The following is a 27884-nucleotide window of genomic DNA, read 5'->3' as shown; positions in this document are numbered from 1 at the left end:
TTTGCTCAAAGATAAGTATACATGATTGGAGGCACTACCAAGATCCGAAGCCAACAGTGGTGCAATATCTAACTTAGACAAGTCGAGTGTGATGTGGAAACTTGAAACGTGCCCTGCTCATACACTGGGAATGAACCCTTCACTGAGGTAGGTAACATCTTGTGTCTTAGAATTCAATCTTTGGAATAAACATTATCTTACAATTCGTAGTTTCTGGACCTTTAAAAAATAGAGGAACAGATGTAGTATCTATTATAGAACTTTTTTTGTGTGAAAAACCATATCAATTTAATATTTATAATTGACATTTTAATATTTAAAAAATAGCTGGAATAAATGTCTTTATAAAAACAAAGTAATAGTTTTGGTCTCGTGGGTTTTGCAATAACACGTTTTTTTGTTTCCATATAGTTGTTTTGAACGCAAATTGATAATTTAATACCATGGAAAAAACACAGAGTGAGACCTCCTTCTTATCGCCGATCTGTTTGGAGGAAAGCGAGAGAGTAGCAAAGTCAGATCGGTGACGCGCAGGCGGCACTTCTTTTTCAGAAAATGAGCGTAGCACCGCAGGAATCAATCTCTCACCGTCCCGTCAAAGATGGGCCGGCTCTGTTTGATACAAATTTAGAATAACTATTGTCATAATCGTATCTCAAGTTTCCTCTTCAACCTTTTTCATTTGAGATCATTCTGTATGCGGATAGGGATTTAGCCAACAAGCTCGGTGATGCTAAATGCAGATCAGCAGAAAATCTTCACTGCAGCGAAAATACAGTGTTTGCACGTTTTATGCCATTAAATGAAAAACACAATCATATTAAAAAATACAAAAACATTTTTATTTAAACCTCTGGATACTTTGACGAAGCTATGCCTTGGGTAGCTGCTGTAAATGCCAGCTGATCCATGTAGAAAACGTGAGTATGTGTTGCTTTATTAGGCTTTTTTGTTAAATGAAGTGGATGCCGATTCAAGAGAGAGTCGAGCTGAAATGAATGGACAAGCCAGCTGTCCCACTGAAAAGCCGTTTACAGCTCAGTCGAGTAAAACCTGGCATGAATGAACCAAAAAAAAAAAAAAAAAAAAAAAAAAAGCGATGAAGGAAGGAGGAGACAAGTGTGAACTCTACTCTCTTTTCCATGTATCCTTAAGGACATGGGTGTTCCGTTCTCACACAACATCCCTCACATTTCTACACCCCCCTCCTCCTCCCTCCTTTGTAGAAAAAAAAAAAATACGGGAGGAGGAGGGTGAGGGAGAAAAATGAAGTCAATTATACAACACCCGGCTCTCCTCTCTGCAGCTCCCTCCTCTCCTCTCCATTACTACTACAGCTGGTGGCTCCACATGCGCGGCGCTGCTCCGTAGCCTTCACTGAGCACACCGGCTCCAGCCTGCAGGTATGTCGGCCGGTGGCTCTGACGGGAAGGCGGCTGGGCCAGCAGGTGAGTGTTTGAGAGGGGGGGGAGGGGATGCGGGGTAGTAGTCATTTATTGAATTAATTGTTACAGTGTGTAATTCAGGTCATTCCTGACTTGTGTTATGACTAGTTCAGTTTTATTTTTTTAGTCCATCCTTCGGCTGGGACAAAAAGAAAGCAGATTAAATACTTCATTAAAAAGTTATTCTGAACTTCTACCGACTGATAAGGGTGTAGTTTAACGGCAGATAACGACCCCCGTCTTGCTATTACCGTTCTTTTTTTTTGTAGTTTTAACTTTACGGGGGCATTTAGAAGCTGTGACAACACAAGCGACCCTGATGTCGGTAGAGCGGCTGCACCGACTGGAGCCGGCCGGAAGTAGCGCGTTGCTAGGCCTATCTGCCGCACCGGCGACAGGAGCAGCCTCCCTGCTATTCTTATTCCCCGAAAATGTAAATTGGCAGCCGGTGAACTGTCTTGCCGGTAGCGTAGTCGCACCGGTGGAAGTCTGTCCATTCATTATTCCGTTTTACGTGCTCGTCTCCGGCGGCGGGGCGCGCTTTGTTCCGTTTTCGGGAGGGAACCACGTGACAGTATCCATGACGACTACGTTCCTTTAAACTCGACAAACGTTTTTGTTTTTTTTAACACGCCATTGTTTCTACTTTATTTTCGTTTCCTACACCTTTCCCTAACACGAAACAGTTTTTTGTTTCCATAACCTTCACTAAGGAGGCTTAATGTAGTCACGTGGTTTCACTCTCTCGTTCAGATCCTTCAAATCTGGGTCAGTGGATCAGTAGAGCAGCGCTGCCTTCACCGCTCCCTGTCGCCTACAAAACACACCACGAAAAACTACAATAATGTCGGCTATCGAAACTTTCCACAGCAGGCCCTTTCGAACGCGCTGCAACAATGCCTCTAAATATAAACTCTTTTAATCACAGAAAACATATTTTCAAACTTTAATAGGTACCGAGAAGTAAAATAAAGTACGACAGTGCCATGGGTAGACTACGTAAAGATCCCATAGAGGCCTACACACGTAGCGACTTTCCATTAACACACATTGTGATTACAAATAACTATAACACGAATCTGATGTTAAAAATACTCAATTACTTCAACTCATTTAAATTATTCTCGTAATTTAAAACGAATATTGAAACGAATTTATTCACCAGAAAGCTTATTTGAAAGTAGTCGGTACACAAGTTATTTTTACTTTTGGTAGGCTACTCCGTAAAACACTAAATCGATGTTTTATTCATAAAAAAAACCCAACAATTCTCGTAGGTTACCTCTTTATTTTTTCTTCTCCTCAGAGGAATATATTTCTATAAAAAATTAAAACCACTGATTAGTAGCATGACGGGTGTTTTTGACGGGGTTTATTTCACAATAAAGTAAAAATGAAAAGTCCAATATTAAAAAATAAATGATACTTTGCTTACTTTGACCAGTTATGCTTTAATATTTTCTGTAAAATCCCTTTAATAATAACAATCAGGTACCAAGTCATTACTGTTTTTTTAGGCTACATAAAAATGCCTGAGAGTATCTGATTCTCAATATTATAATAATAATAATAATAAAGCTTAAAAAATGGAGGTGGAAGTCCTTTACACTGAAAAATCATCTTTGTTAGACAAAATACAAATAATAAAATCAATTTTAAAAGAAAACTCAAAAAACAGTAACAAATAATTTTTTTTTAACAATTTATCACTCCTTAAAACACTTCTGTACATAATTTAAACTAATTATATGTTTCACATGTATTTGACAATTAAAAGTTAAATTTAAAATGTTTTAGCATCACAATGTATCCTGCAGCTTTTATTCTTAATTTTAAAATCATATTTAAATATGTTTTTGGACATGGGGAGGGTAATAAGAGCTTTTAAGTCAAATATCAAAAGTAAAAAAAATCACCTGGTAACCAACAACACCTACTTTCAGTATTTAGTAGTGTAAACGAATAATCTCCTCCTCTGCGTTGAAGGCCAACTAATTAGAACAAGCAAAAGTTTAAGTGTTGGCCCTATTTTTATTCTTCATGTAATTGGACAAGAAACCTTTTCAACTAAAGCATCTTATAAGTATTGGCTGCTGTTGTTAGATCTTTATGGCTTTTAAAAATATCATACATACCTACTAGGTGCTTCATTACTGGGTGATTTTATTCCAACATTTTGGGCTAACCAGATGCTTGGATGCTCCCTTTCTCTGACGTCCATTATACTTTTTTAATGAAGCAACATGCATTGTTCTTTTCCTGAGGAGTTGCAGTCAACCTGAAATAACTCAGAACATAGTGTACTGTGAGTGCAGGATTTAAGGCCTGCCTGCCTTGTCTGCATCAATCTGAAACAACCATCACAGCACTGTTGATTGTGTGTTCCTTGAAGCAGGCGGCCTGAGCTCCAGCATAATGCAATATAAATGTCCCAGGTGGTCCACTAATGACATATTGACCTACAGCTTCAGCTGGGGAGACAGTTACAGATACTTATTTTGACTCAACATGTGACCCAGTTACACAACCAGTGTCCCCTGAATATTTACTCTGTTCCTTTATACACTTATATATGACATGGGTTATTTCAGTGTCATTGAGTTTAATGATGGTTGTTAACCTTTAACTTCCCTGCTGTATAATTTTTGTACAACAATCACTATCGCTAAAGCTACTACAATGCGTCTCCTCCTATCACCGCTGCTTCATTTGCCGACTGTATTAGCCAATAGTAGCCATGATATCTCGGATAACAAGTAAACTGATGTTGATACGTCATTAGAATAATTATCGTGACATTAATCAAATAAAGGAAACAAACACAAGCTGATGTAGATAAAATTGTTAAATGTCTTTCATCACATGGAAAAAAATCACAATACTCCAAGAAATATTACATTTATCAACTATTTCACCGATTATTGTTAGAAATAGTGTGTGTGTGTGTGTGTGTGGCGGCGGCACAGTTTTAAGAAAATGGGGCGAACTCTGAAATGAAGAAAATTACTGTAACTTGTCATTTCTAATACTTTTGTAACACTTCCTGGTTGTTTTGCGCCTTTGTGTCTTGGGCTTTTCTTTCTTGTTGCAGGTGTTTTTGTGTTGTTTTGTGGTAAAGTTGGTTCATCTGAAGGTTCAAGTGGTCATTGTTCAGGTTACGCTGATGAAGGCTTTGCGCTGAAACCGACCGTTGTTGATCTGTACGCTGCTGCTCTACCCAGATAATAGAAACTTTAAAGGGCATGGAGTGAGCTGATTTTTCTGTTTTCTTTGTGCACCAGAAGTGTTTCTACCGTTTGAGTGTTCGCCTTTTTTTTTCTTTCTGTTTTGTAATTGTACATCTCTGTAGCGGGAATGTTAAGATGCTTTTTAGTAGATTCTTTGTGTGCCTCTTTAAGGCCTCACATGTTATTTTGTGTTTCTTCGTGATTGTTTAGAAATTCATTTTAGTTGTTTGTGTCTTTGCTGTTGAGTTGCTTCTCTCTGTTGATTTTGTGTGATGTTTTAAATGAACTTTTGTTGTCATGAAACATCTTTTTAAGTTGTTGTACATCTCCTGATAGTTGATAAGCATCTCCTGTACTTATTCGTGTGTAGTAATGGTTGTTTTTATTCTCTTTGTAGTTGTCTGTGTCATTTTGGGGATTGTATTGCGTCCCTTTAAGGTTATTTGATGTCTCTTGATAGATATAATTTGGCTCCTTTTGTGTATTTTTTCCATCTTTTTGTTGTTGTTTTGCTTGCCTCTGCAGTTGCTTTGTGTATCTTTGTCGTTCTTCTTTGACTCTTCGTTGTTGCCTTTCTCTTTCCCCGTCTCTTTTCTGGTTGTTATTTTCTTTCTTTGAGTGTTTTCTGTCTCTTTGTAGTTGTTTTGAACGTCTTTGTCATCATTACTGACCTCTTAGTGGTTGAAAGGATCTCTTTATTTTCTGTCTCTTCTTGGTCTTTGCATCTTTAGTTGTTATTTTGATGTTTTTTTTCAGCAGTAATGTATCCACTTTAGGCTAACACACTCTGGCGGTTAGCTCAAAGGCGCTAATGTTAGCATTGTACTATTACCAGAAGGCCTTGCCACTATTATTCCTAAATTCATACTCCTAATCTTAGCTGGGACAAAAACTCTGTAACGTTATAATCAGTTAAGTTTTAGTAAAGAACAAAATGTTTAAAAAAACCCTGTTTTATCGCTCATTGGTGGAGCGCTCTAAAGACCAGCTTGAAGACGCTGTTGCTATGAAGGAAAGTCAGTCAGAGGTTAGCGGGCTATCACAGCATGCTAGCTCTATTGTGCGGTTATTAAGAAACCACGTGGTCGACGCTGACTCAACCAGAGTTGACCCAAAATTAAAAATGAACAGATGATAAGCTTCGTCCTCTCATTAGCGTCACATTTAACCGCCATCTGTCATCAATGTCAAAATATGTTTAATTTAAATGTAGCGAACACAAACTTACTTTCTATTTAAGGGCAAAGTCGGATTAAATGTATTGAAATGTAAATGTATTCATATAGATTTATGATCTAACCAGTTGTATTTTGTGCTTTATAACTTTTTATTTTTCATTTCCTGTCGCTTCTACTGATGGCTGTAGTGAGTTTGCTTGTTGCCCCTGCTTGTTTGGCTTGACGGACCCTCACCCTCATAGTCTGACATTTTCTTTTGGAGCCCTGAGGATCTTTATGGAGCTACTGCTGAGGCATGAACTCATTACTGTTGATATAACCACAGACTAATGTAATGTTTAGGGACTAAAGTGTTGTCTGTTGTTGTATTTTGTGAGTTGTGCTCCCATCTAAAAGCGTATGGAAGCGTATCCGGGGGGGGGGGGGGGGGCGTCCTTTTCATGCGTCTTTGCTGTACTCTTTGGATTAATGTTTTTTCTTTGACGTATGAAACAAATCAAATCAAATTCATGAAAGCCAAAGAAGTGCTCGAACAATTCCAAGCTCCAACATTTGTGATGATGTATTACATGTTTGAATGACAAGGCACATAGAGAAAAGCTTCCTCATGAATGTGACTGAGGCGTTGACTCTAATGAATCTCCAAAACAAGGAGCAGAAATAATAAACCAGAGTTAACGCTGAAGCAAATAAACCACAAGCTGCGGGCCGGGGAACAGTCCAGCTTACTTTGCAGGGAACTATAAGGAGGTCAAAATGAGTTATAGGAGCTTTTTCAGACGGGAAAAAAAGAAAGACGTCTAGACGCAGGAAATCACTGTTTACATCCATTGTACACATTATCCGTTTGAACGTTTCATAAATTTGCAAAGGGGAGCGACCGTGATGCTGTTGATGGTTCTTAACACGACCATCCGGCGATGAGGGAAGTGCTTTAGTGTGCGGGCATCTGAAGGATTTTTGCATAGAAGGCTAGTTATTTAACGCCGACCAACATTTGAAAAATAAGTATGCAGGCACGGCCGTCTGAGCCAAAGGTGATGAGCGCTATCAGCCTCATGAAAGGATGAAAGGAAGTCAGACGTCCATGGTGAGATGTTACAGACTGCACTGTTTGTTAGTCCTCTTTGTGTGCAATGTTGATGATTTTTTTTTTTTTTTCTCTCAGCACTGACTTGATGAATAGGATAAATGTAGGACAGATGCATTGACATGCTGCATTTGGGCCATCGACGATAACGCAGCAACTTATCAAACTGGGTAAAATGTGTCGCTGTATCGTGTGAATTATTTGAATCCCTCAGTTAACGTGTAAATACAAACCCGTCCCCCAAAGTAGTAAAATTAGAATGTGCACAAAGAATTTTTCTGACATGACCTTTCAAGAAATAAGCTCCTTATCCAGAGATTACGATGTTATGCCACTTTTACCCACCAATCACACGACCAATGATTCTGGTTATTAAAACTCATTTGAATAAGTAATGTTAACAAACAGACCAGAGGTTAACCCTAACAGTTTAAAACACATAACTGACTGAACTATGACTGCACACTCATTCAGAGGTTAACGCTGATAAGATGAATTGTCTGCGGTGTAAAACATAAATAAAAAACAGTGTCGAAGGAAACTCTTGTTCAGCCACTCCACAAACGGAGGCCAGTGCTCTCTTCAGACAAAAACACAACATAAATAAAACATTCTGATAAATGTTGGGTTCTTCAATTGTAGTGTAATTCACAACCTTAAAAATTAAAAACAAATATTTAAAATAAAGGACAGGCGCATTGGTTAGTGCACCACCGGCGTCCCATGTATGGAAGCTGTAGTCCTCCAAGCGGGCGGCCCAGGTTCAAATCCGACCTGTGGCTCCATGTCATTCCCCTCTCTCTCTCTCTCTCTCTCTCTGATTTCTGACTCTATCCACTGTCCTATCTCTACAATAAAGGCACAAAACACCCCCCCCCATAACAAATCTAAAAAATAAAGGACATAATTTTTGTGAGACAGGTAATTATTTTAACAAAATAAGATGAAAATTTATGGGGAAATTTGGTAATGTGCTGTTAGCTACAATAAGATGCACGTTCTGCGTAAACACTGAAGATTATAAGAAGTATAACAAATGCTTAGAAACCCAAAGAAGTACTTTTAATGTTGGCAAATTATGTTCATTAAAGGTGCACTATGTAGATTTGGTGGTGACATTTTAAAGTTAAAGTGAATTCGATGCTATATTTTCTGAACCGAATACACAAATTTGCGCAAAGAAAAAAAAATGGTTCCCTGGACACTGTTTGGAGCTTAAAAGCTACCAGGAGTGTTACAGTTTCACTGTCTCGGACCCACCACCATAACTTCTCGTGTAGCATTTTGTCTTCGAACAGTGTTCCTGGGACCACATTTTCCTCTGAGGACAGTTTGTGTATAGAGTTATTCACATAAACCCAAATAACCTGTACACTTCTTCAACTTTCGCATTTCTCTACCAAAACTACATCATGCACCTTTTAAGCTTTTACTTCTATCTACAAGGTGTTGTGGTTTTGTGATCAGCATAGCGTTAGCATGAAGAACACCATCCTCTGCTTCTTTGAGAAAAAGGAATTACAGACTAAGTCAATACAGATGCAAACCCTGATAAATATTTAACAGTCTTACTCTCAAACATATTGTCCCCTGCGCAAACAGTCCTCGCAGAGCCCCATCAGCTTGAATCCAGATTGATGTCACTGTCATTTGTGCGGCCTGAACACTCTGCTGAACATTCACCACTTTCCTCTTGTGACATCTGTTTTCCTCTCATTACTTGGCTCCCTGTCGGAGGACAACATAGCTGCTCATAGCTGCTTTCGTGGAATTTTTTGTCTTTGCCGGGCGTTCTGAGCTTGAGCAAAAGGAATGTAAAAACAATAAGCTGTCTCTGATATTCCTGCCAGAAGTGTTTAAAGCGTGTCAAATCTAGTTGGAGATTTGCACATGCTTTAACATATTTTATGCATTTCCTTACTTTTTTTTTTTTTTTTTTGCTTTCCACCGTGGTGTCTGTTTGACATTCAAATCTTCATGCTGAATAAGCCGAGTGATGGATTGTACTGCGAGAACTCGCGTTCTGGTGGTGTCTAATCTATACCAGGCCATCATAAACTACTTTGTATGACCAAATACCTTTTAGTTATTCAAGTATGATGACATGTTAATCCCCACAGAGGCTCATTTAGGTCATATCGTGCGTATCTATAGGAGGTGGTCTATGTTTCTGGGTTTCTATAATCTGGTTTGTCATCTGCTGCCCTGCAGGCTCGGCCTCTCGTCAGCACCCGGCACGACATCAGCAGCTTTTGGCTCGGGCTTGATTTAAAAAAAAAAAAAAAAAAAAGTGTCTGTCTTTAGGTGGTCTGACCACCACATAACGCGGGCACTGTTGCCTCCTAGATGGCACGTTTCAGATGGTCAGCTGGCATGGCTTACAAGGGTGCCCATGCATTGAGGAACATTTTCCTGGATAACAAGGAAAGAGGAAGGAGTGTGTGACGTCGGAGGCATGCATGTTGGGCAGCATTGCTGGTTGTGGTCGGTGGAAGGGAGAGTCCTCACGCGCTCGCTCCCACATTCCAGTTTTGTGTCAGAGCCGACCCTTTAACTCTTCTGGAGGGATTAAAGAAACAGATATCAGTATCATTAAAAGTCACTCCACTGCTGGTTACACATTAAAAGTTCTGCCTGTGTTTGAGTTTTATCTGCTTTGTTTATATGTCAGCGTTTTGAAAAGGTCACCGTGACCCTTTAGATTTACGCCCTTCTTGAAGTCTATTTCCAGCCCTCTTTTCAGGAACCTCTTCAAAAGTGCTACTCTCGTTTCACGGTGCAAAAGTTCAGGGTAAACATTCAAATTGCGCCTGCTTTGCACCGTGTTTGTTGATGGATCTGGTTTATTATTTAACGAGCAGAAAATTTTGGGTTAATAATAATAAAATAAAATAAAAAACATCCTTTATTATCATTTCCTTTTCAGAGCAGGAGAATATGGGTCAGTCACAGAAAAGATGAGTTCACTTTTATCAACACTTCCCCCCCCCCCCCGGAAAAAAAAGATGTGACACTCTACGGCTTTACGGGAGCCCTGAGAGGGAAGTAGGTCAGTGTTACCACATTATATAAGGTTAGGTAAGACGAGAGCCCAAACCCCATTTACTCTCACGTGCCGGCTAAACTGCCAATTGCCATGAATAGCTGGAGGTTTAGCGCCCTCTAGTGGCAGCCTTCAGAAAGTGCTGAGGGAGTCCGCCTGGAAACAGATGACTTCAGAGAAAGGCCGTGCCAAGGCTATTGTGTGTGTGTGTGTGTGTGTGTGTGTGTGTGTGTGAGGGGGGATTGGTCTGGTGAGTAACTAAATCTACGGAAGAGAAGAATTCTGGCAGTCTCCCACTCGTTTTTGGCAGCCATGAGTCAGCGTTTAAAGGGCCATATGTCTTTTTTTTTTCTTCCACAGTAAGATGGACATTCCTGAGATGTCAGCCATTTAAAAATAAACCACCATTACAAAAAAAGAATCATGAATCACTGTCATTGTTCGCTCTTAAGAAAAGTTGTTTTGGTTTTTTTTTTTTTTTAAAACAAAAATGGTTTCAGATACGTGCTTCAAAACGAATCTCAAAAAGATGCCAACAATCATGAGAAGGTCTTCATGATAAACAAACTCATCTGTATTTTATATGGAAGTAAAGACAAGCCAGAATATTAGAAATAAAGAAAGTGAATAGAAGATAATTAAGTCAATAAAATGTTCCATAAGTCTATGGGAGAAAAAAAGGCTATTATAACTTTTACAAGATATAACTGATGTCATAACTGTCGGATGTTTTAGAGCAGAGGTTCCCAAACTTTTCGCACACACACACACACACACACACACACACACACACACACACACACGTGGTAGGCCTCTCCAATCACAGGTAAAAACAAAAGAAGAACAAAAGAGAAAATGCAACAGCCTAAAAACTATAAATGTGTTTAATATCACAGTTTATTGTAAGAAAGACTAGAAGAAGAATTCAATCTCCATGTACAGACTTAAGCACTAAGTGGACATAAAAAACATATTTATGTGTAAAGAGGAGCAGACACCTATGGGTGGTGCTGTGTGCGAACTAAAATTTAAATATTTTTAAACATTAATTTAATTTCACTTAATGTTATGGTTTGATTTGAAATTGAACTATTTTGTATATATATTTATAATAATGGGGAAAATAATCCATTTTAATTCATTTTGATTGTATTCATTTATTTTGAAGGCATCTCACGACCCCCCTGTTGGTGGCTCGTGACCCCTCAAATCTGAGAAAGAAATTCAAACCAAGATGGATGGTTATCCAAATTGAAAAAAATCTATTAAGTCAAATCAATAAGGTTCTGGCTTTCCTTTACTTCCATAGACTCTGAATTACTCGTTTTCCCATCTCACCTTTCTTTCTCTCAATCAAAGTGGCAATGACAGTTTGAACCGAGTGACTTAGAAAGAATTCATAACTTTTGAACAGAGTCAGAGTCAAAGGATAAACTTAATTACAGTCATAAATCAGTGAGCCATCACCACTGTCCATTGTTCCCAGCTCTTCAAGAAGGATAATTAAATGCTTGGCCAACTTTGGCAAACCCCGCACAAAGGTAAAGCCCGGCAGTTCATTCATGTGGTTGTTTTTTAAATATCAGCATTTGAACCTTCTGTTATACAACCCAGGCGTGGTTTTCCTTATTCACGTTGGAATATGCGGCTACATTGAAATATTTGTGGTGAACCGATTGAAAGCAAATGTAAGAAACCAGTTTTTATAAATGCAGTTCAAAGAAGTGGCCTTTGTACTTAATAAGAACTTGAGTCTGACCTGTTTGTTTCTTCATGATGAGTTTTATTTAATGAACTTCTCGATATGTGCAGCAAACCAAACGGTCCCAAGTGACATTATAAAATCTCTGCATATCACTCATAGTACCTTATTGAAGGTACCCCCCCCCCCCGACAGCCTTCAGAGATCTGGAGGTTTGATGTATTTGTTCTCAGTTACTCACCTCCCTGTGATGGTTTGTTTTAATGTATCAGATCCCGCTGCAGAGGAGGAAGCTCTGAGTCAAGCCGGATCCTCGCTGGCAGCTGTCGAGCTGCCAAGGAAACGAAAGGGAGATGTGGAGGACAGGTCAGACCCCCACGGACGGTAAGAGGAGCAGTATGTTGTCTGTGAAGAAAAATCAAACCCGTTTAGCGCTTTATGTTTATTGAGAATAAATCGATGCATATATTCTGCTGTTTCTTTTTGATAACAGCTAACATTTGTCCACTTGATTTTCTAGGCAGAGCCTTGACTTCCCAATGGATGATGATCTCAGCAGGTACACTGACCTCTTCAATGTACTCACACACTGTCTTATGGAGGGGTTAACATACAATACGATATGAAACAATAAGATCCGATACAGTACGAGCTGATACGATACATCAATGATAACGTGCAGGATTAAAGTTATTTTATTAACTGCGATCTGGTGTCAGTTTCACCTCTTATCATCTCTTCACTTCTTATCTCTGCTGTGCGACATCATGCCGCTGTCTTCTTCTTTTTGTCAAATGAGCCCTCGTTGAAGCTCGTCTTTTTTGAGGGTAGCAGGAGGAGTCATGAAGAGATGACGCAGCGAGTCAAAATTAGCAGTGAAATCTGTTTAGAGCACGGTAGTAAAGTTGAAGTTCAGCCTCTTCTTGATACTCAGGAAGGTCTGCACCTCCGAGGTCCTCCATGGCGCTGTGCTAGGCGTTAGGGCTGGGAATCTCCGGGAGTCTCACGACTCGATTCAGAATCGATTTTCTATTCAAAACGATTCTGGATTCATGATTCAAAGTTTATTTATGAATGAGTACATACTTCAGGATCTACTCCAGTCATCTGTGAGACTGGCTGAATTTTTTGCTGCTCCATTTGGCATCATACTGAGTGAAAGAGTTAGCATTAGCACTTAGCAGGGAGTGACTGATTTGCCCCAAAAAAATTTTTGGAAGTTAGGAAACAATTTTAAATCTTAGAAGAGAATTTTTTTTTCCCAAAATAGAAAAACGACATTGAAACTTGTCTCCATGGGATATTTAAACATGGCGCTTTTTTGTTTATTTCCCTTTTTTAAAACTGTCGCACGGGAAGTGACAATTATTTCAACCAATCAACGGACTGCAGCGTGTCTAGCTCGACCTTTCAGGGGTTGGATCAGTCCACTTTGCACCCGAACAGAAGGGTACCAAAAAAGAAGGACTTTACTAATCAGTTAGTTTGGCACCATTCCAAACTTTTGACAGTGGAAACACCAATCAATGCGTACCATACCAAACCAGACTGTACCACTTGGTGGAAACGGGCTAAAAAGTCCATATTTTGCACCAGCTTTTGTCATAATTGTATCACTCAAGTCAGGACGAGGATAAATTACTGCATCTATATTTGGTCCCAGCTCTAGACTGATGTGAACATTTTGGCAAAGAATAACATTATTCTTTTTTTTTTCCCTTTGCAGATCTGAAGGAGAGGATACTCAAATCAAAATGAAATGCTTCAGGTACTTTTATCCATGTTTTATAGGTTAAAAAAAGGAAATTCTCTGAATCATTTTACAACTGTTGTAAAGTCTTGTGGTACTGACCGTGTGACTGGGCCTACAGGGAGCCTCACAGCCAGATTGAGAAACGGCGGCGGGATAAAATGAACAACCTCATCGACGAGCTTTCTACCATGATCCCCGCCTGTCAGCCCATGGCGCGGAAACTTGACAAACTCACTGTGCTGCGAAAGGCGGTGCAACACCTGAAAGCCCTCAAAGGTGAGCAATCTGGTAATAAAAAATAAAAAAAACAGTCGTTTACATCGATCCTGTTCAATTGAATAACTCTCACTCATCATGTTTTCAGCTGGGACGAGCAGCGCCTTTACAGACACCACCTGCAAGCCTTCCATCCTGCCTCACGATTACCTCAGGCACCTTATGCTCAGTGTGAGTGCTCACGTTTAACCCCTTTCAACATCACACTTTATTATGCAATCTCAATCTGAATTGGTCTAATGATTTTGTCTTTCTACCAGGCTGCAGATGGTTTCCTATTAGTTGTTAGTTGTGACCGGGCGAAAATCCTGTTCATCTCCGAGTCTGTGTCCAAGATCCTCAACTTTAAACGGGTGTGTATCACACCTACAACACACACTCATTTTGTTGTTTTTATCTGTTTTTAAATGTTCATAAGATGAGTTGTCGACATCCTGCTCTGTAAATAAAGATAAGATATTTTTTTTTTATTAATGGTGAAGAAAAGTGTAAAGCCTTGAGTGTCTTTTGTATTGTTTGTGCCGTTTGTTAGTTAGCAGCTCCATTAAAAGGTCCTGACTTCATCTGCGCTCAGCATGAACATTGGTGCAGTGTGCACATAATTGGTTTGTGGTTGAGGAAGTAGATCTTTACAACTTAGTCTAATCACAAATGCATTGTTTTGGAAGCAAATCTGTGCAAGTCAGTGGATTGAATGAGAAACAAAAACACATGAAATATTTGATTGAAGCTCTAATGAAGGCGCGATTATACTGTTAGTAAAACTTGCTTGTTTTCTATTTCTTCTGTAAGGACAACATTTTTGCTTTAATACATGTTTTAATAGTTAGTTTATAGTGTTTGGCGGCTATAATGCTTACCACACCTGCTCTGCAATCTTGACCACATTCAAACAAATCTGACTCAATGCCTGTAGGGCAACATGTGCTATTTGGGAGGTTACCAGTTAAATTTAACAGGATAGAGGCCGCAGCAGTTCTCTTTATGTTTCTTTTCTGAGATCTCAGTGTATGTCTAGACTCTTTAACTTTAGAAAGTACGGTGGCTGGGAAGTGCAAAACAAAGTTACAAAGTGTGAAACACTTTTGCACTGCACTGTCGATTAAATGAAATAGAAACAATGTTTTGTAATAATGTGACCTGAACAAAGACAGTAAAACAGGGATGAATAAAGAGATGAATAAATGGATGTTTGTCATCACAGTTGGAGCTGACTGGGCAGAGCCTGTTTGATTTCATCCACCACAAAGACATCAGTAAGGTGAAGGAGCAGCTGGCGTCATCAGAGCCCTACCCTCGCCAACGCCTCATCGATGCTGCCAGTAAGTCTGCTGACATGTCAGGTTTGAGTAAAAACAACGTATGAGGTAGCAGAAATTGGAACTAAAGCATGTTGACATTATGCATTAAATGTCTCTCTGTGTGCAGCCGGGGTTCAGCTCCAGGCAGATACTCCGGCCAGACCGTCCAATCTGACCAGCGGAGCCCGGAGGTCCTTCTTCTGCCGGATGAAGTACAGCCGGGTGGTGGGGAAGCACGAGGACAAACATTTGCTGCCGAGTACTTCCAAAAAGAAAGGTGGGCTCTCATACGAATCCTTCTAGAGACAGAGACTAAGTAAGACCAAACCATACTGGAGGGTAAAATATATCAGTTGTATCATGTGAGGGGCGACCGTGTCACTTTTGTCTGTTAGCAAAGGACAAAATTTTTTTATCTCGTTTAAAGAGGACATATTATACCCCCTTTCTACCTTTTCAAACAGTCCCCTGGGGTCTAAATGAAACATCTGTTTCATTTAGACCCCATCTGTTGTTGTTACAACAGCTCTAACACAGGAATATAATTTGCAAAATAGTAAAAAGTAAAAAAACAAACTTATTTACATTGATTAAATAAAGCAAGAAAAATACAATAGAGATAAAATAATACTAGGCATATACTATATACACTTTCACTTGTGGAAAGACAGAGGACAGTTCTTATTAAAACACACACACAGTGTGTAGAATTACTGATTGTGAACTTTATTAGAGTCAGGTGGGGGTACTGTTGAACAGTCTGACTGCAGATGGTATGAACGACCTGCAGTAGCGCTCTGTCTTGCAGGGTGGGTGTCTGAGTCTGCTGCTGAAGGAGCTGCTCAGGGCCCCCACAGTGTCATGCAGGGGGTGAGAGGGGTTGTGCTGTGCTTCGGTCAAAATATAACATGAATCCAGCACCAGAGGAGGTTTGTGAGCCTGTATAAACCAGCTCTCTCAGAACGCTCCGTTTTGGTGTGTGTGTCTCTTTAAATGTAATGACCCCCCCCCCCCCCCCCGAGTTTTCCCCGTAGACACCACTCCTCTGTAGCGAGAATAAAAATGGCGGACCTGCTCAAAAGTTTTGTTCTAGGCTGGGGGTGGAGTCTATGGGTGGAGATATCAGGGGATGGGAGGGGATTTTTTTAATCAGAATCCCACTGTGACATCACAAGGAGAGCACAATTGAAACGGAGCATTTTTCTCTGTGTTGTAAGACTTATGCAGACCACAAACAAAGGACTGGATGGTCTTATTTCAAATTTTGTGGGTCAGTAGACTCTCAGGTTACCCAAATATATGTTCAAAAACACTGTACAAGTGGATTTTTCATGATATGTCCTCTTTAAAAAGAAGTTGGGATCCAGAGAAAACAACTGAGAGGAACTTTTCATCACGGGGAAACAAGCGATCTTTTTAGTTAACGAGATGAATAAGTCATGATCTCAAGGAAATTACTTGGAAAATGGTGTTAATATAACGTACGAATGCACATCTGTTCATGGCTCATGTAGTAATGGACAGATGGAATCCTTGACTCCCAATCAGTTCAACAAACAAATGGCCCTGATCTGGATTTGTTGCTAAATGCAGCATCCTGTTTTGTAGCCTGGTAAATATTTCCAAATGATTCTCATTTGGAAAAACAGATGGATGGGATGTGACGCTCGAGGCAACTTAACAAGTGCCAGAAAGGTTTGACCGAAGCCCACTTCGTCTCTGTCTTTCTGAAATGGATTTTTAATACAGAAAATGCAGCACCTCAGAGGATATTTCTCCCATAAGATGTCTGCTTTTGGAGGAAAAAGTAGACTGAAATGTGTATGTTTTCTAACATACTGGTGGAGCTACATGTGTTATCTGCAGAAAACTAACGACAGATCATGACAGAAACTTGATACACAGATTCTAACTAAACCAGGAGAAACACACTGGCGCTCTCAAACCCACAGCTCCTGTGGATCAGTGCTATTTGGGATCAGGGATTTTTTTTTTTTTTTTACCTTTCCCTCTTTAGAGCACTTGAGGTCGTTCAGCTGATGGGAAACTGCCTGACTGAGTTATTTCTTAGTGCTCAGCTTTGTATACAGCCGTGTTCAGTCCTGGAACACCCGAGCAGACGAGGAAGATCGAGGATGTGTCCCAAAAGATTAACGAGTTGTTCAAATGTGCTTCTAAGCAATGAGATCAGCAATAGGGCAGCCAGTGGAACAGAAAACAGTGGAAAACGATTCCCCTGCCCGGCCCGCCTCAGAGGAAATTATCTGATCTAGAGCTGGTGAACAGGTGGATGATGGCGGGTGTGGGTGGGTTGTGACTCCCTCCACCTTTTTGTAAAAGTGTAATGAGATGGTTTGAAAGTAAGGGTCTTTATTTCTAAGGCATCACTATGGAAATAAAAACTTTCTTATCACTGCTTATTAAAGGTCATAGTCAGCTCTTGTTTTTGTTTTCCTCTGGCGTGTTTCCTCCTCTCATGAAGCTCTAATCCCTCTCCAAACCCAAGTCAATGAAAGCTCACAGTGATAGTTATGTTAATGTTTTTGGGTTCATGATGATGTTAGGGATAAATACACACACTCGTCGTCTTGTTCTATCAGAACTTCTTTGTTGAATCGAAATTTCTTTTTCTCTCTCAAAACGAAGCACCAGTTAAAGTCCAGCAAAGGAAGTAGGTCAGTGTTTCAGCGTTGTATAACCACAAAATAAAGAGATGGTCAGAGCCCTTCTTACCCATAAACCAGGCTGTGGTGATGGAAACACAGGGCATGGCGCCACTCAGTGGTCAATCCCTGTAGCTACACTACATGATATATGGTATCGTAGCAGTTATTATCAACTGTAGAGTTCAACAGTGTTATCTCTTAGTAAATTTGTCTTTCATAATTATTTAAGATTTATATTCTCTCCTTTGTTTTTGTTTGTTTTTGGACAATAGTTTAAATGAGAGAGCCTTGAGTGTTATAAAATGTGTCGTTGTTTCTGAGATTGTGCGAATGAAATACAGTTTAGGAAAGGTAAAGCGTTTCCTAAACGCTTGGGCGCAGATGGCCTAGCGGTTAGGTTGCACCCCATGTAAGAAGGCAATAGTCCGGGTTCAAGTCCGACCTGTTGCTCCTTTTTTCCCCCCATGTCATTCCCCACTCTATTTCGCAATTCACTGTCCAAACCACTGTACTATCAAATTCAGACAAAAAGCCCCAAAAATAAATCCTTAAAACAAACAAACAAACAAACAAACATCTCCTGATTTTATAGCTGCTGATCACATATCAATAAGCTACACACACTGTTTTTGAAAACTGTCTCCTTCTATCCTCCAGTGAAAGTAGACATAATCTTTATATCTTATCATATGTCAGGGAGAGACTAAATAAATAAATAAATAAAGAGGTGTGCTCAGGCAGGACACTACCACAGGATCCTTGGCTGGCTCCTCCCACAAAATATGTCCTTAGGGGTCTTACGTAGTGTCGTAGTCAAGACCACACTAACCGAGACCAAGACATACTGAAGACAGGAGTTCTCAGAGACAAGACCCTTTGTACTCCTCGAGTCATGTTGTCCACACAGTCCCATGGGGATGACTGGAGCGCGGGTGGTGGTTGAGGGACGACGCAGTCTGATGGTGGTAGTTGGGGCGTCAGGGGCATCGGGTGGTAGAAAAGCCAGATCACCTCGCTGAATGTTGGGGGAGCTCCGTCTACTCGAGAGCCTGGCTCCTGCTGCCGGGACAAGGCCCCCTCTTACGTAACATTTCATAAAACACTTGCTTGACTGTGGTCGCCGCTCTCCACATGCCGTTCTCGGTCATACAGCAGTCCTGAGGTTTTATGTTGTTGTTCTTAAAATTCACTTTAAAAAAAAGTCTTTAATAAACATCATGTGACCACAAATACATAAAGGTTATAGAAACAGAGAAAAACTGGAAAACCTTCTAGTTTGCTCTTTTGTTATACTGTAGGTAGCAGTGCAATTTGAAAACAATAAGCACACATTATGGATAACATTATGTCAGAAAACAGTTCTAACTGCTTGTTTTTGTGTGCACAGACACCAGCAGATACTGCACCCTCCACTGTACCGGATACATGCGCAGTTGGCCTAGCAGCCAGCAGGACTCGGAGGAAGACGGCGACAAGGAAACGTCAAACCTGACCTGCCTGGTGACCGTGTGCCGCCTCCTCTCCCACTCGTCCCGTCAGCCCCCCAAAGACGTCAAGGTCAAGCCCGCCGAGTTCGTCACCCGCTGTGCCATCGACGGCAAGTTCACCTTCGTAGACCAACGGTGAGTATTCCCAGTTTTCCCATCTGTCCATCTGTACAAATTTCCCCTCTTTCTACCTGTCACGAGTCCGGTGGGTCTCACTGGTGGGGGCGTGTCTTGGTGAGCAGGACTCCCTAAGCATGAGCTTCATCAGCTGTCAGTTAAGATAATCCTTTCTGTCTTTGCCATTGTTTCTCAGAAGGAGCTGTGTATCTTGATGGCATCATTTGAAAAGCCCTTCTCATTCTTTGGGAAGTAATTTCATACGACAAGTATAGTGAATCATTTTACCTCATTTCTTACATGTGTGACTGCTGAACTTTACATGTGGGAGAGAGACTCTTTAATTCATCAGTATATTTAACCCGCACAATCCTGAGAGAACATGAAAAAGACAGAAAAGAAAGTAAGAATAACTTAACTCTCTCTTCACCTTTTTCTCATTCCCAGAGCGACGACCGTCATCGGTTATTTGCCGCAGGAAGTTCTCGGCACCTCGTGTTATGAGTACTTCCACCAGGACGACCTGCAGCACCTCGCAGAGAAACATAGGCAAGGTGATGGAGCAAAGCAGCCACATGTGGCTCTTACTTCTGGTTCAATTCTAAGTAGAGTTGACATAATTTTACCTAGAAGAGCTAGGAGTTAAGGGGACATATTCTCACTTGTACAGTGTTTTTGAACATATATTTGGGTACCCTGAGTGTCTACTGACCCACAAAATGTGAAATAAATCCATCCAGTCCTTTGTTTGTGGTCTGCATAAGTCTTACAACACAGAGAAAAATGCCCCGTTTCACATTTTCTCATTTTGTGATGTCACAGTGGGATTCTGGTAAAAAAAATCCCCTCCCCTCTCCTGGTATCTCCACCCATGGACTCCACCCCCAGCCTAGAACAAAACTTGTGTGCAGGTCTGCCATTTGTCTGTCTGCTACAGAGGTGTGATGTCATGGGGCTCATTACATTTAAAGAGACACACACACCAAAACGGAGCGTTCTGAGAGAGCTGGTTTATACAGGGTCACAAACCTCCTCTGGTGCTTGATTCATGTTATATTTTGACCAAAGCACAGCACAGATGTTTCATTTAGACCACAGGGGGACTGTTTGAAAAGATGGAGGAGGGGGAGAATATGTCCTCTTTAAAGAAGAAGTGACCTTTTTCTGATGAAGTACTGGCTTTCAGCGACTTTGTGATAACACTTGTGTCTCATCTTTTGGCAGCACTTCGAAGCAAAGGGAAGATCGAGACGCCGTGCTACAAGTTCAAAACAAAATACGGCCCCTACGTTTATCTCCAAAGTCAGTGGTTTAGTTTCACGAACCCATGGACCAAAGAAGTTGAGTTTATCGTGTCTTCAAACAGAGTCGTCTCGTAAGTGTTGAGTCATATTTGAAGGTTTCATTCAGAGTACCGATGCATTGTTACTAACAGAGGAAGGTTTTAATAAGTACAGCCAAATAATATACACATACTATGACTTCAGATCATTGTGCCAAAACAGCATTAATACTCACTTTCACCAACAGGGGGCCTAATCACACGAAAGAAAAAGAAGCAGCAAGCTCAAAAGCAATTCAAGGTAAGAAACTCACTGTGGATCCATGCAGGCTTTTATTGTTTTTCTGTGATTTATTTTCAAAATGTTAAGATTGATTTTTACTGTCCTCTCTCCACAGAGGACACAAAACAATTACCCATAATTCCTGGCCTTGCCAGCAGTGTGGGGACGATGATATACGCAGGCAGTATAGGGACCCAGATTGCAAATGAACTCGTCGACACTTACAGGTTTGTTGTAGAAATAAAAGTCGAAGTAGAGATAAGTGTAATCTCATAAAGAGTGAAAAACTGAGTGAGGCAGATAAAGGTTTAGAATATAAATAAAGATATTGAACTAGTCACATGACCATATGTTATTTAAATACTTATAATAAGAATTTTTGATGGGTTAAAAGAACATTTAATGATTGTATTTTTGTTTCTGATCAGGGTGAACTCTTCTCCATCAAGCGGAGCTTCCAGTCCGTTTGGAGTGGCCCAGGAGAAATGTCCACTGGTTTCTCCTCAAACCAACAGGAGTGTGAGTGACTGCTTTATCATTACAGCACATTTAACGTGCAGAATATTTAACATGCAGCATTTAAAGCTCCTGTGAGGAACTTTTGGTTTGTGTAGATTCTCGCCTGTGGACGAGTAGTACCTTTAATCTCTTCCTCATTTGGTCTTGCACTTGTGTTAATAGTGTTTTGTGACTAAAAAAAATCAACCCACTGTCCTAAAAGCAGAACGTATAACTCACAGTGATTCTTTGCCGTGGAGAATGTAAAAATAAGACAGTTTTGCAGCCCGTTTTGTCAGACACCTATCCTGAAGAAGAAGGTAAAGGCTACTGCAAGTCAGGAACACTCTCGTCATAAATGTAACCATTTCACTCCAAAAATGGAAAATACAGATTTTGTATCTGAAGGCTCTGCTCGAAGGATGCTCTCTGGGTTAGCTGAGCAGCATGCCAAAGCTTTCCAGGTACTGAGTGCTACACTCTCCCTCCAATTTCTGAATCTATTCACTGTCCTGTCTCTAAATAAAATAAAACCTTAAAAAAGAAATGTGTTGCAACATTCATGTAGATTTTTCTTTTAATGCAAATCGATAGTGACATACCAGCATTTGATTTATGCTAACGTTGATGCTGTGCTCCATCGATATGCAAATCAAAGCAAGTGACTCATACATTTGATAATTACAAACAAATCAATGTTGACAGGATGATGATGTAGACACAAAATACAAAAACAGGTCAAGACCAAATGATTTATTGATTTTTGGGCTTGTATCACATAAATTTGACGTGCTGTTGTTACATGCAAAGTCATCTTGTTAGAGAAAATGGAGTCGTAGTTTCATCTTTATAAGTGTCTGTGTATGTTTTTAAGCCTCATTAAAATGGAAGACGTGCTTTACTGATAACATTCAGATTAAAACAGGGACTACAGCTTCTGAGTTTAATTACACACCTGAGTGGAGAAAGGTGAAACGTCGGGCCCCGTGCAGTGGTTTAACATTACACGACTTGTTTCAGGTGTCCAGCAGAGACGAGGCAGCAGGCAGTTCATCAGTGTCCCACTCCGACTCGGGGACAGGAGCCGGCGCTAGCAGTGGAACTTCTGAAAGTACAGGTACTGGCCCATTTTGGTTTCAACACTTTTTTTATGGCTCAATTTGTTTAGATCAGTCAAGTCTCTACAAGATTCAAGAGAAGTAAGATTAATCTTTTATCATCATTAGCTGCTTCTTACCATAAAGTTGTCCTTATTTGGAATCAGGAATATAGTAAATGTGCAATTTTTAAAATTGAAATCTTCCTGCGTTGCCTGTTCACATACTGGATATATGGAGTATAAGGGCCACATTAAGGGCGAAAAAAATCTGAGATTTCAAGATTAAAGTCATAAATTTACCAGAATAAAGTCATACATTTATAAGATTAACGTCGTCTTCTATCAGAAGAGCAGCAGCCGCCTGTACGAACATCAGGGAACGTGGAGCATCTTGGGAAGTTATACTTTAGTAAATACTTTTTCGGCAGCATCAGCATCAAATTGTCATGTATATCAGGGATCTGAAAAGATACTTCAAGTACCTGGAACTTTTCTGAAGAAAGAACCAAACTGACTTGGAGGAAATATTCTCTTTGAGGGTTCTCATATCATCAAATTTGCGCAGGCTGATGGCCGCTCTTCTGGTCCAACCTTTTTAGGATAATCATTTTAACCATAGCCTCATTAAAATTATTATTTTAGATTAATTTAGATTAAATATAGTAAATTAACAACTCCATTTCTGGCTTTATTCTCGTAAATTTACGACTTTAATATTGAAATTACATTTTTTTTCCCCTTTGACGTGACACTAATACTCCGTCATACTTAATGCACTCCACAGTGGGAAACTTTCCCTGTTGAAGGGACACACACAGACAGACAGACACACACACACACACACACACACACACACATACACACACATGAATAGATACTTTTGGATTTTTTGTCATTTTAAACTGAAATGACAGTACAACTGAGTTATTTAATTCAGACAGTAAAGCTACCGAGGCCCGTCCTTTGCTCTAGCTAGAAATGAACACTGCAACGAGTAATAGAAGGTATAATTATTGCAGATAGTTTCTAAAATGTACACGCTCTGTTCCACTTAGGTGAGCCGTCCCAGCTGGACTTGGACAACATGGTGGTGCCGGGCCTGAGCAGCTTCAGCAGCGATGAGGCAGCCATGGCGGTCATTATGAGTTTGCTGGAGACGGATGTAAACATGGGTCAATCGGGGGACTTCGAGGACTTACACTGGCCTTTCTAGAAGGGGCACAGACTCCCCGCTCCCTTTTTAAACGCTCTTGTACCGCTTGCAGAGAAATGGGACTTTCAGTCGCTCATCTCATGACCGACTGATCTGGCCTTGCACAATTGAACCCACTGAACATGTACCAAAGGTCGCAAACATGTCGCACTTAAGAAAGCCTAACAGACACTCGACAAGGTAATAGGAATTATTACGACTGTGATTATCCTGTTGGTCCCCCCTGGCTTTAAGAGAAGTTTGGTTTGTGTCCCTAAAGTCTGCGGTGATTCAGTGTCTTCCTTAGAGACGCTTAAACGCAGACTCTCCACAGTAGGACGGTTTATCCTCTGCCTGCTCCCAACAAGTGAGCGAGGTCTGGAGGAGAATCAGACTCCTGCCACGTGCAGCGCTGCTAGTGAAACTCCTCAAACCTTTGACATCTGCGAAACCTTTGGTACCCAGTGATGACTTGCATGTTTCTCACAACATGGTCTGATTGTTCCATTTTTTTTTTACGCTGTTTTTTAATGATCCCCTACAGAAATATTTAAGTTATAAGTGAAAATGCTCTGCAGAGAAATATTTGTCTGCTATTGTGTAAAGAAAGTACAGAGGAATGTTTAGGAAAGAACCCCTTTCCTTACATGATTTGGAATCGAAGACTATTTGATTATGCAACCGTGGAAATGTATCTGCCCCACAACCCCGACCACTACATGTCCAGTTACAGCCCGTAAAGATTCTGTATTTTATATTCAAAAATGATTCAAAAGTCATGTCTGTCATTCAAAAGATTCAAAAGTCATACACCCGCCAAGTGTTTAATGATCCTGTAAGATTTATTTTAAAGGAAACATTTTTTCCATGTTTCATGTTTCGTCCTACTTTAGGGCTGCTTCTAAAAAAATCAATACTTGAATAATAACTCCTGTTTACAGTTTTGGTCCCAGTTAGCACTGAAACCTTCTACCAACTTTCCACCAAACCTACCACAAATACCAACAAATCTATGTCCATGAAAGAAGCTTAAAGCGTTTACGGCAAAAGCACCGTAAATAAGCTCAGCCGTCATCATGTCTTTGTAAGTTCATATTGAATTTACATCAGCGTGAGCTCCACATAAAGACAGTCAGACATGCACAAACACACTGTGCTGCGCCTGCCCATTGCTCAGCTGATTCTGTCTCGTCCCCTGTAACGCATGTGTTACTACGCCCCTGTAAGTTACAGAGGGGGGCTCACTTCATCCCCCCATTATTCCCATTGTGACATTTAGATTAAAGGTGAAACGTAACAGGGAGGTACGCATTGCGACTTGAAACAGCAGTGTGAACAGGGCTAGCAGGTTGCTAGTGGAAAAGGAAAGCGCTGTGATATCCTTTTAAAGGTAGCGCAAATTTACCCCAAAATTGTTTTCATCTTGGATTTTCTTCAAACTTTTTGGAAATTACATTGAGCAAACATATGCTACAATACATAGCCTAGCTTCCTCGCCTGCACTCAGGCTGTTTTCTCCATGTGAGCCGAGCTGACCAACATCTGCGGTGGGCTAATTGACATACTATTGACAAGCACCTCATACAACCCCACTTCAAAAATAAGCCAACTATCCCTTTAAAATAAACATCACATGCAAACATCTCAAATCTTAGCAAATGTATTTGTGAAATATCTAGTCAAACATGTCTCATTACACTTACCATGAACCACATTCACCAGGCAGGTCCAGATAAACATCTTATTTCAAGGTTATATAAAGCTAAGAACAAGGCCTGATTTGCTTGCAATAAGTAAAAAATATCTGCAAATGGGGCGAGCAAATTTGACTTTTTTAAGGAAGAATGGGCGACTTTTTGATTCAGTAGACGTCACCGTTGAGCACCAGCATTAAACCAAAACAAACCACTCCGCCATACTGAAGCCTCCGCTCTCCTCCAGCAACACACCTCCAACCTCTCTCCACTTGTGTTCACACAAAGGAGTTATCAATTAGAACGCACTATAATTAAGCAGCGGACTAAATTGTCTTTTGCTCGAGCTGCAATCACCTCTGACCTGCATTGTTGTGTTAGCATGCTAATGTTAGCACACTTTGGTTAACTCGTAGCTTCATATTTCACATACATTTACACAGAATGACCGAGATCTAAAGACACTCACATGACATCCAAATAAGCAGTGAGTATGTTATTCTTCTTTTCTCCAGTCCTTGACTAAAACATGATGTAAACACGGCTCTGACAACTGTATAGCCGGTGAGACTCATGCCTCTCACTCATTGTAGTCAGACTCAGAGAGACATTTACACAGGATATACTTGTTTTCTGCTGTATTTATAGTGTATGTAATATGTCTGCCTTAAGTGTGTTAGTACATCTCATTTCAAAGAAACCTAAGCAAAGCATTGGCTGATATTTTTTTACTTATCACAAGGAATCACGCCATTGTCTCTTTATTTTAACACTTTGAAGTGCGATGTTTATCTGGACTTGTAAAGTGAACATATAACAGATATTAGACAAATGCACTTCTAAGATTGGAGCTTTGCAGTGTAGCTTCAGTTTCAAAAGCGTAACCAGTCATTGCAACCTTTACAAAAGAAGTATTTTGTGTGTCTGCATTGCCTGTTTCTCTTGCCCACTTTGCACTCTTACGACTTGCATACCTTGGACCATATTTGGCGACCATGTTTTTTTTTCCTTCAATCATGCTTATACTTAACCATCTCATATTTATGATGTCACTTTACCAGAACAATGTGACAGCAGAGCAGCGTGCTGAGAGCCGCACCCTTTAATTTAAAAAAAAAGAACCATGGAGAAAAACCAAAAACACATTTTCAGTGATGGTGGTCTTCACAAGGAGTATCTCTCTATGTTTCTGTTTCAGTTTCCAGTGTGCACTAAATGACTGAGCCCTCTTATGCCTATACTGCGTGATCACATACCATATTGTTCTCCAGAGAGGTCTGTGAAGGTCCAGGTCCTGGAGAAATAAGAAAGGTTTACGACTGCTGGGAGAATGTGTTCCAGTGTTGACAAGGGACAAGCCAACATGTTTGTTTTGGGAGGACTGGTTTTAATACTCTTGTGTTTTTTATACTGCCACACTTCATCTATTGTGTAGCCCCTAAATCGTATTGAAACAGCCTATCACTGCGCAGAAGTTAGCCATAGTATTTGTATTACTAGGGAGGCAGTAATGTTGCAGTTGATTTACTATTTGACTAGTTGACTATTTCTGAATGTCCAATTACATCAACTGTGTCTTTAAAAGAAACTCCACCTTAAAGCATGTCTTTTGTGTCTAAACAGCCATCAGTGGAGTTGATTTGTATCTTTTTCCCCCCTTTACAGATAAAGAAACTGGTAAAATTCTTAAAGTCTTGACAAAACAACAGAGTTTAATAGCAAAACAAGTTTGACCTTGAAGAAAACGTACAGTTCTAGACACTTTGAGAACAATTTTAACGTCCTTATTACCTTAAAAAAGCCCACAATGCATTGCAACTACAGGTTGAGGTAGCAGCAAAAGGTTGTGATCACGATCATCTTGAAACACATTATCAAAACATTTCTCTTTATGACTTAACTTGAAAAACCAGTCGGTCAAAGCCAGTCCCTTGTGGTTACCGTAGGGAAAGTGAGCCCCTGTAAATTATTTTATCAAAGATAAACTCTTGAAATGTACGCAGTATGTGAGGGTGGATTTTTTTCCTTTTTAAGCTCGGTGACTGGCCTTCATACAGCACATGTAAACTCTGGTTATATCACTGGTTCCTCTAATCTTGAAAGCATAATGTGATTGTGTTGCCTTGAGCTTGTTTCGGACAAGGTGTAATTATAAGTCAGCCATTATGCACTGTCCTTGGCTTTAAAAGCGGAACTGTTGGTACTGGATGCTATTTGCTGTTGCCATCAGTGCCATTTTAAATGGGCACCCTTAAAGCATATTGAGCATGACCTGCTATCAAAAGAGGAAATGTCTGCTATTTGTATGTACAAATTGTCATTAATGTATCTGCTGTAATGAGGAATGGAGGTTGAAGTATTTGAAAGTAAAGCATTTTTACATAAAAGGTCTGAACTCTTTGTTGTTCTCATAGATACAATGTTGTCATGTAGTGAGTAATTATTCTTATTACAAGAAGCTGGACAACTCTTCCTTTACTAAACATCTTAACTGATTCATGCTTAACCACTGTGGGGAAACAAAGTGAAGGGGGTGTAAGTAGTCAATAGA

At 40.2% G+C, this 27884-nt stretch overlaps 1 protein-coding gene across 1 annotated transcript; it reads left to right on the top strand.

Annotated features, from left to right (window-relative positions):
* Window positions 1–76: 76 nt before the first annotated feature.
* Window positions 77–27728, top strand: LOC109997295 (basic helix-loop-helix ARNT-like protein 1). The gene is made up of 18 exons (XM_020651718.3): window positions 77–147; window positions 1307–1448; window positions 11958–12069; window positions 12206–12244; window positions 13412–13453; window positions 13557–13714; window positions 13803–13885; window positions 13975–14067; window positions 14919–15036; window positions 15143–15292; window positions 19069–19303; window positions 19733–19839; window positions 20510–20660; window positions 20816–20868; window positions 20966–21077; window positions 21279–21369; window positions 22369–22465; window positions 23503–27728. Exons 2-18 carry the CDS (start codon window positions 1406–1408, stop codon window positions 23658–23660), a joined length of 1842 nt encoding a protein of 613 aa, XP_020507374.1. The 5' UTR covers window positions 77–147; window positions 1307–1405; the 3' UTR covers window positions 23661–27728.
* Window positions 27729–27884: the final 156 nt, after the last annotated feature.

The sequence above is a fragment of the Labrus bergylta genome, chromosome 23 (genome assembly GCF_963930695.1).
Source record: "Labrus bergylta chromosome 23, fLabBer1.1, whole genome shotgun sequence".
Lineage (NCBI taxonomy): Eukaryota > Metazoa > Chordata > Actinopteri > Labriformes > Labridae > Labrus > Labrus bergylta.
Note: the sequence above shows the minus strand (reverse complement) of the source record. Positions and strands in the feature narration are given on the sequence as shown.

What these genes read in the sequence shown, in the direction of transcription:
- LOC109997295 (XM_020651718.3), top strand. Translation starts at nt 1,406, where the DNA reads ATGTCGGCCGGTGGCTCTGACGGGAAGGCGGCTGGGCCAGCAG. An exon ending in ACGCCTCATCGATGCTGCCA is followed by an intron (nt 15,037 to 15,142) that starts GTAAGTCTGCTG and finishes CTCTGTGTGCAG; the next exon opens with CCGGGGTTCAGCTCCAGGCA. An exon ending in CTCCTCAAACCAACAGGAGT is followed by an intron (nt 21,370 to 22,368) that starts GTGAGTGACTGC and finishes GACTTGTTTCAG; the next exon opens with GTGTCCAGCAGAGACGAGGC.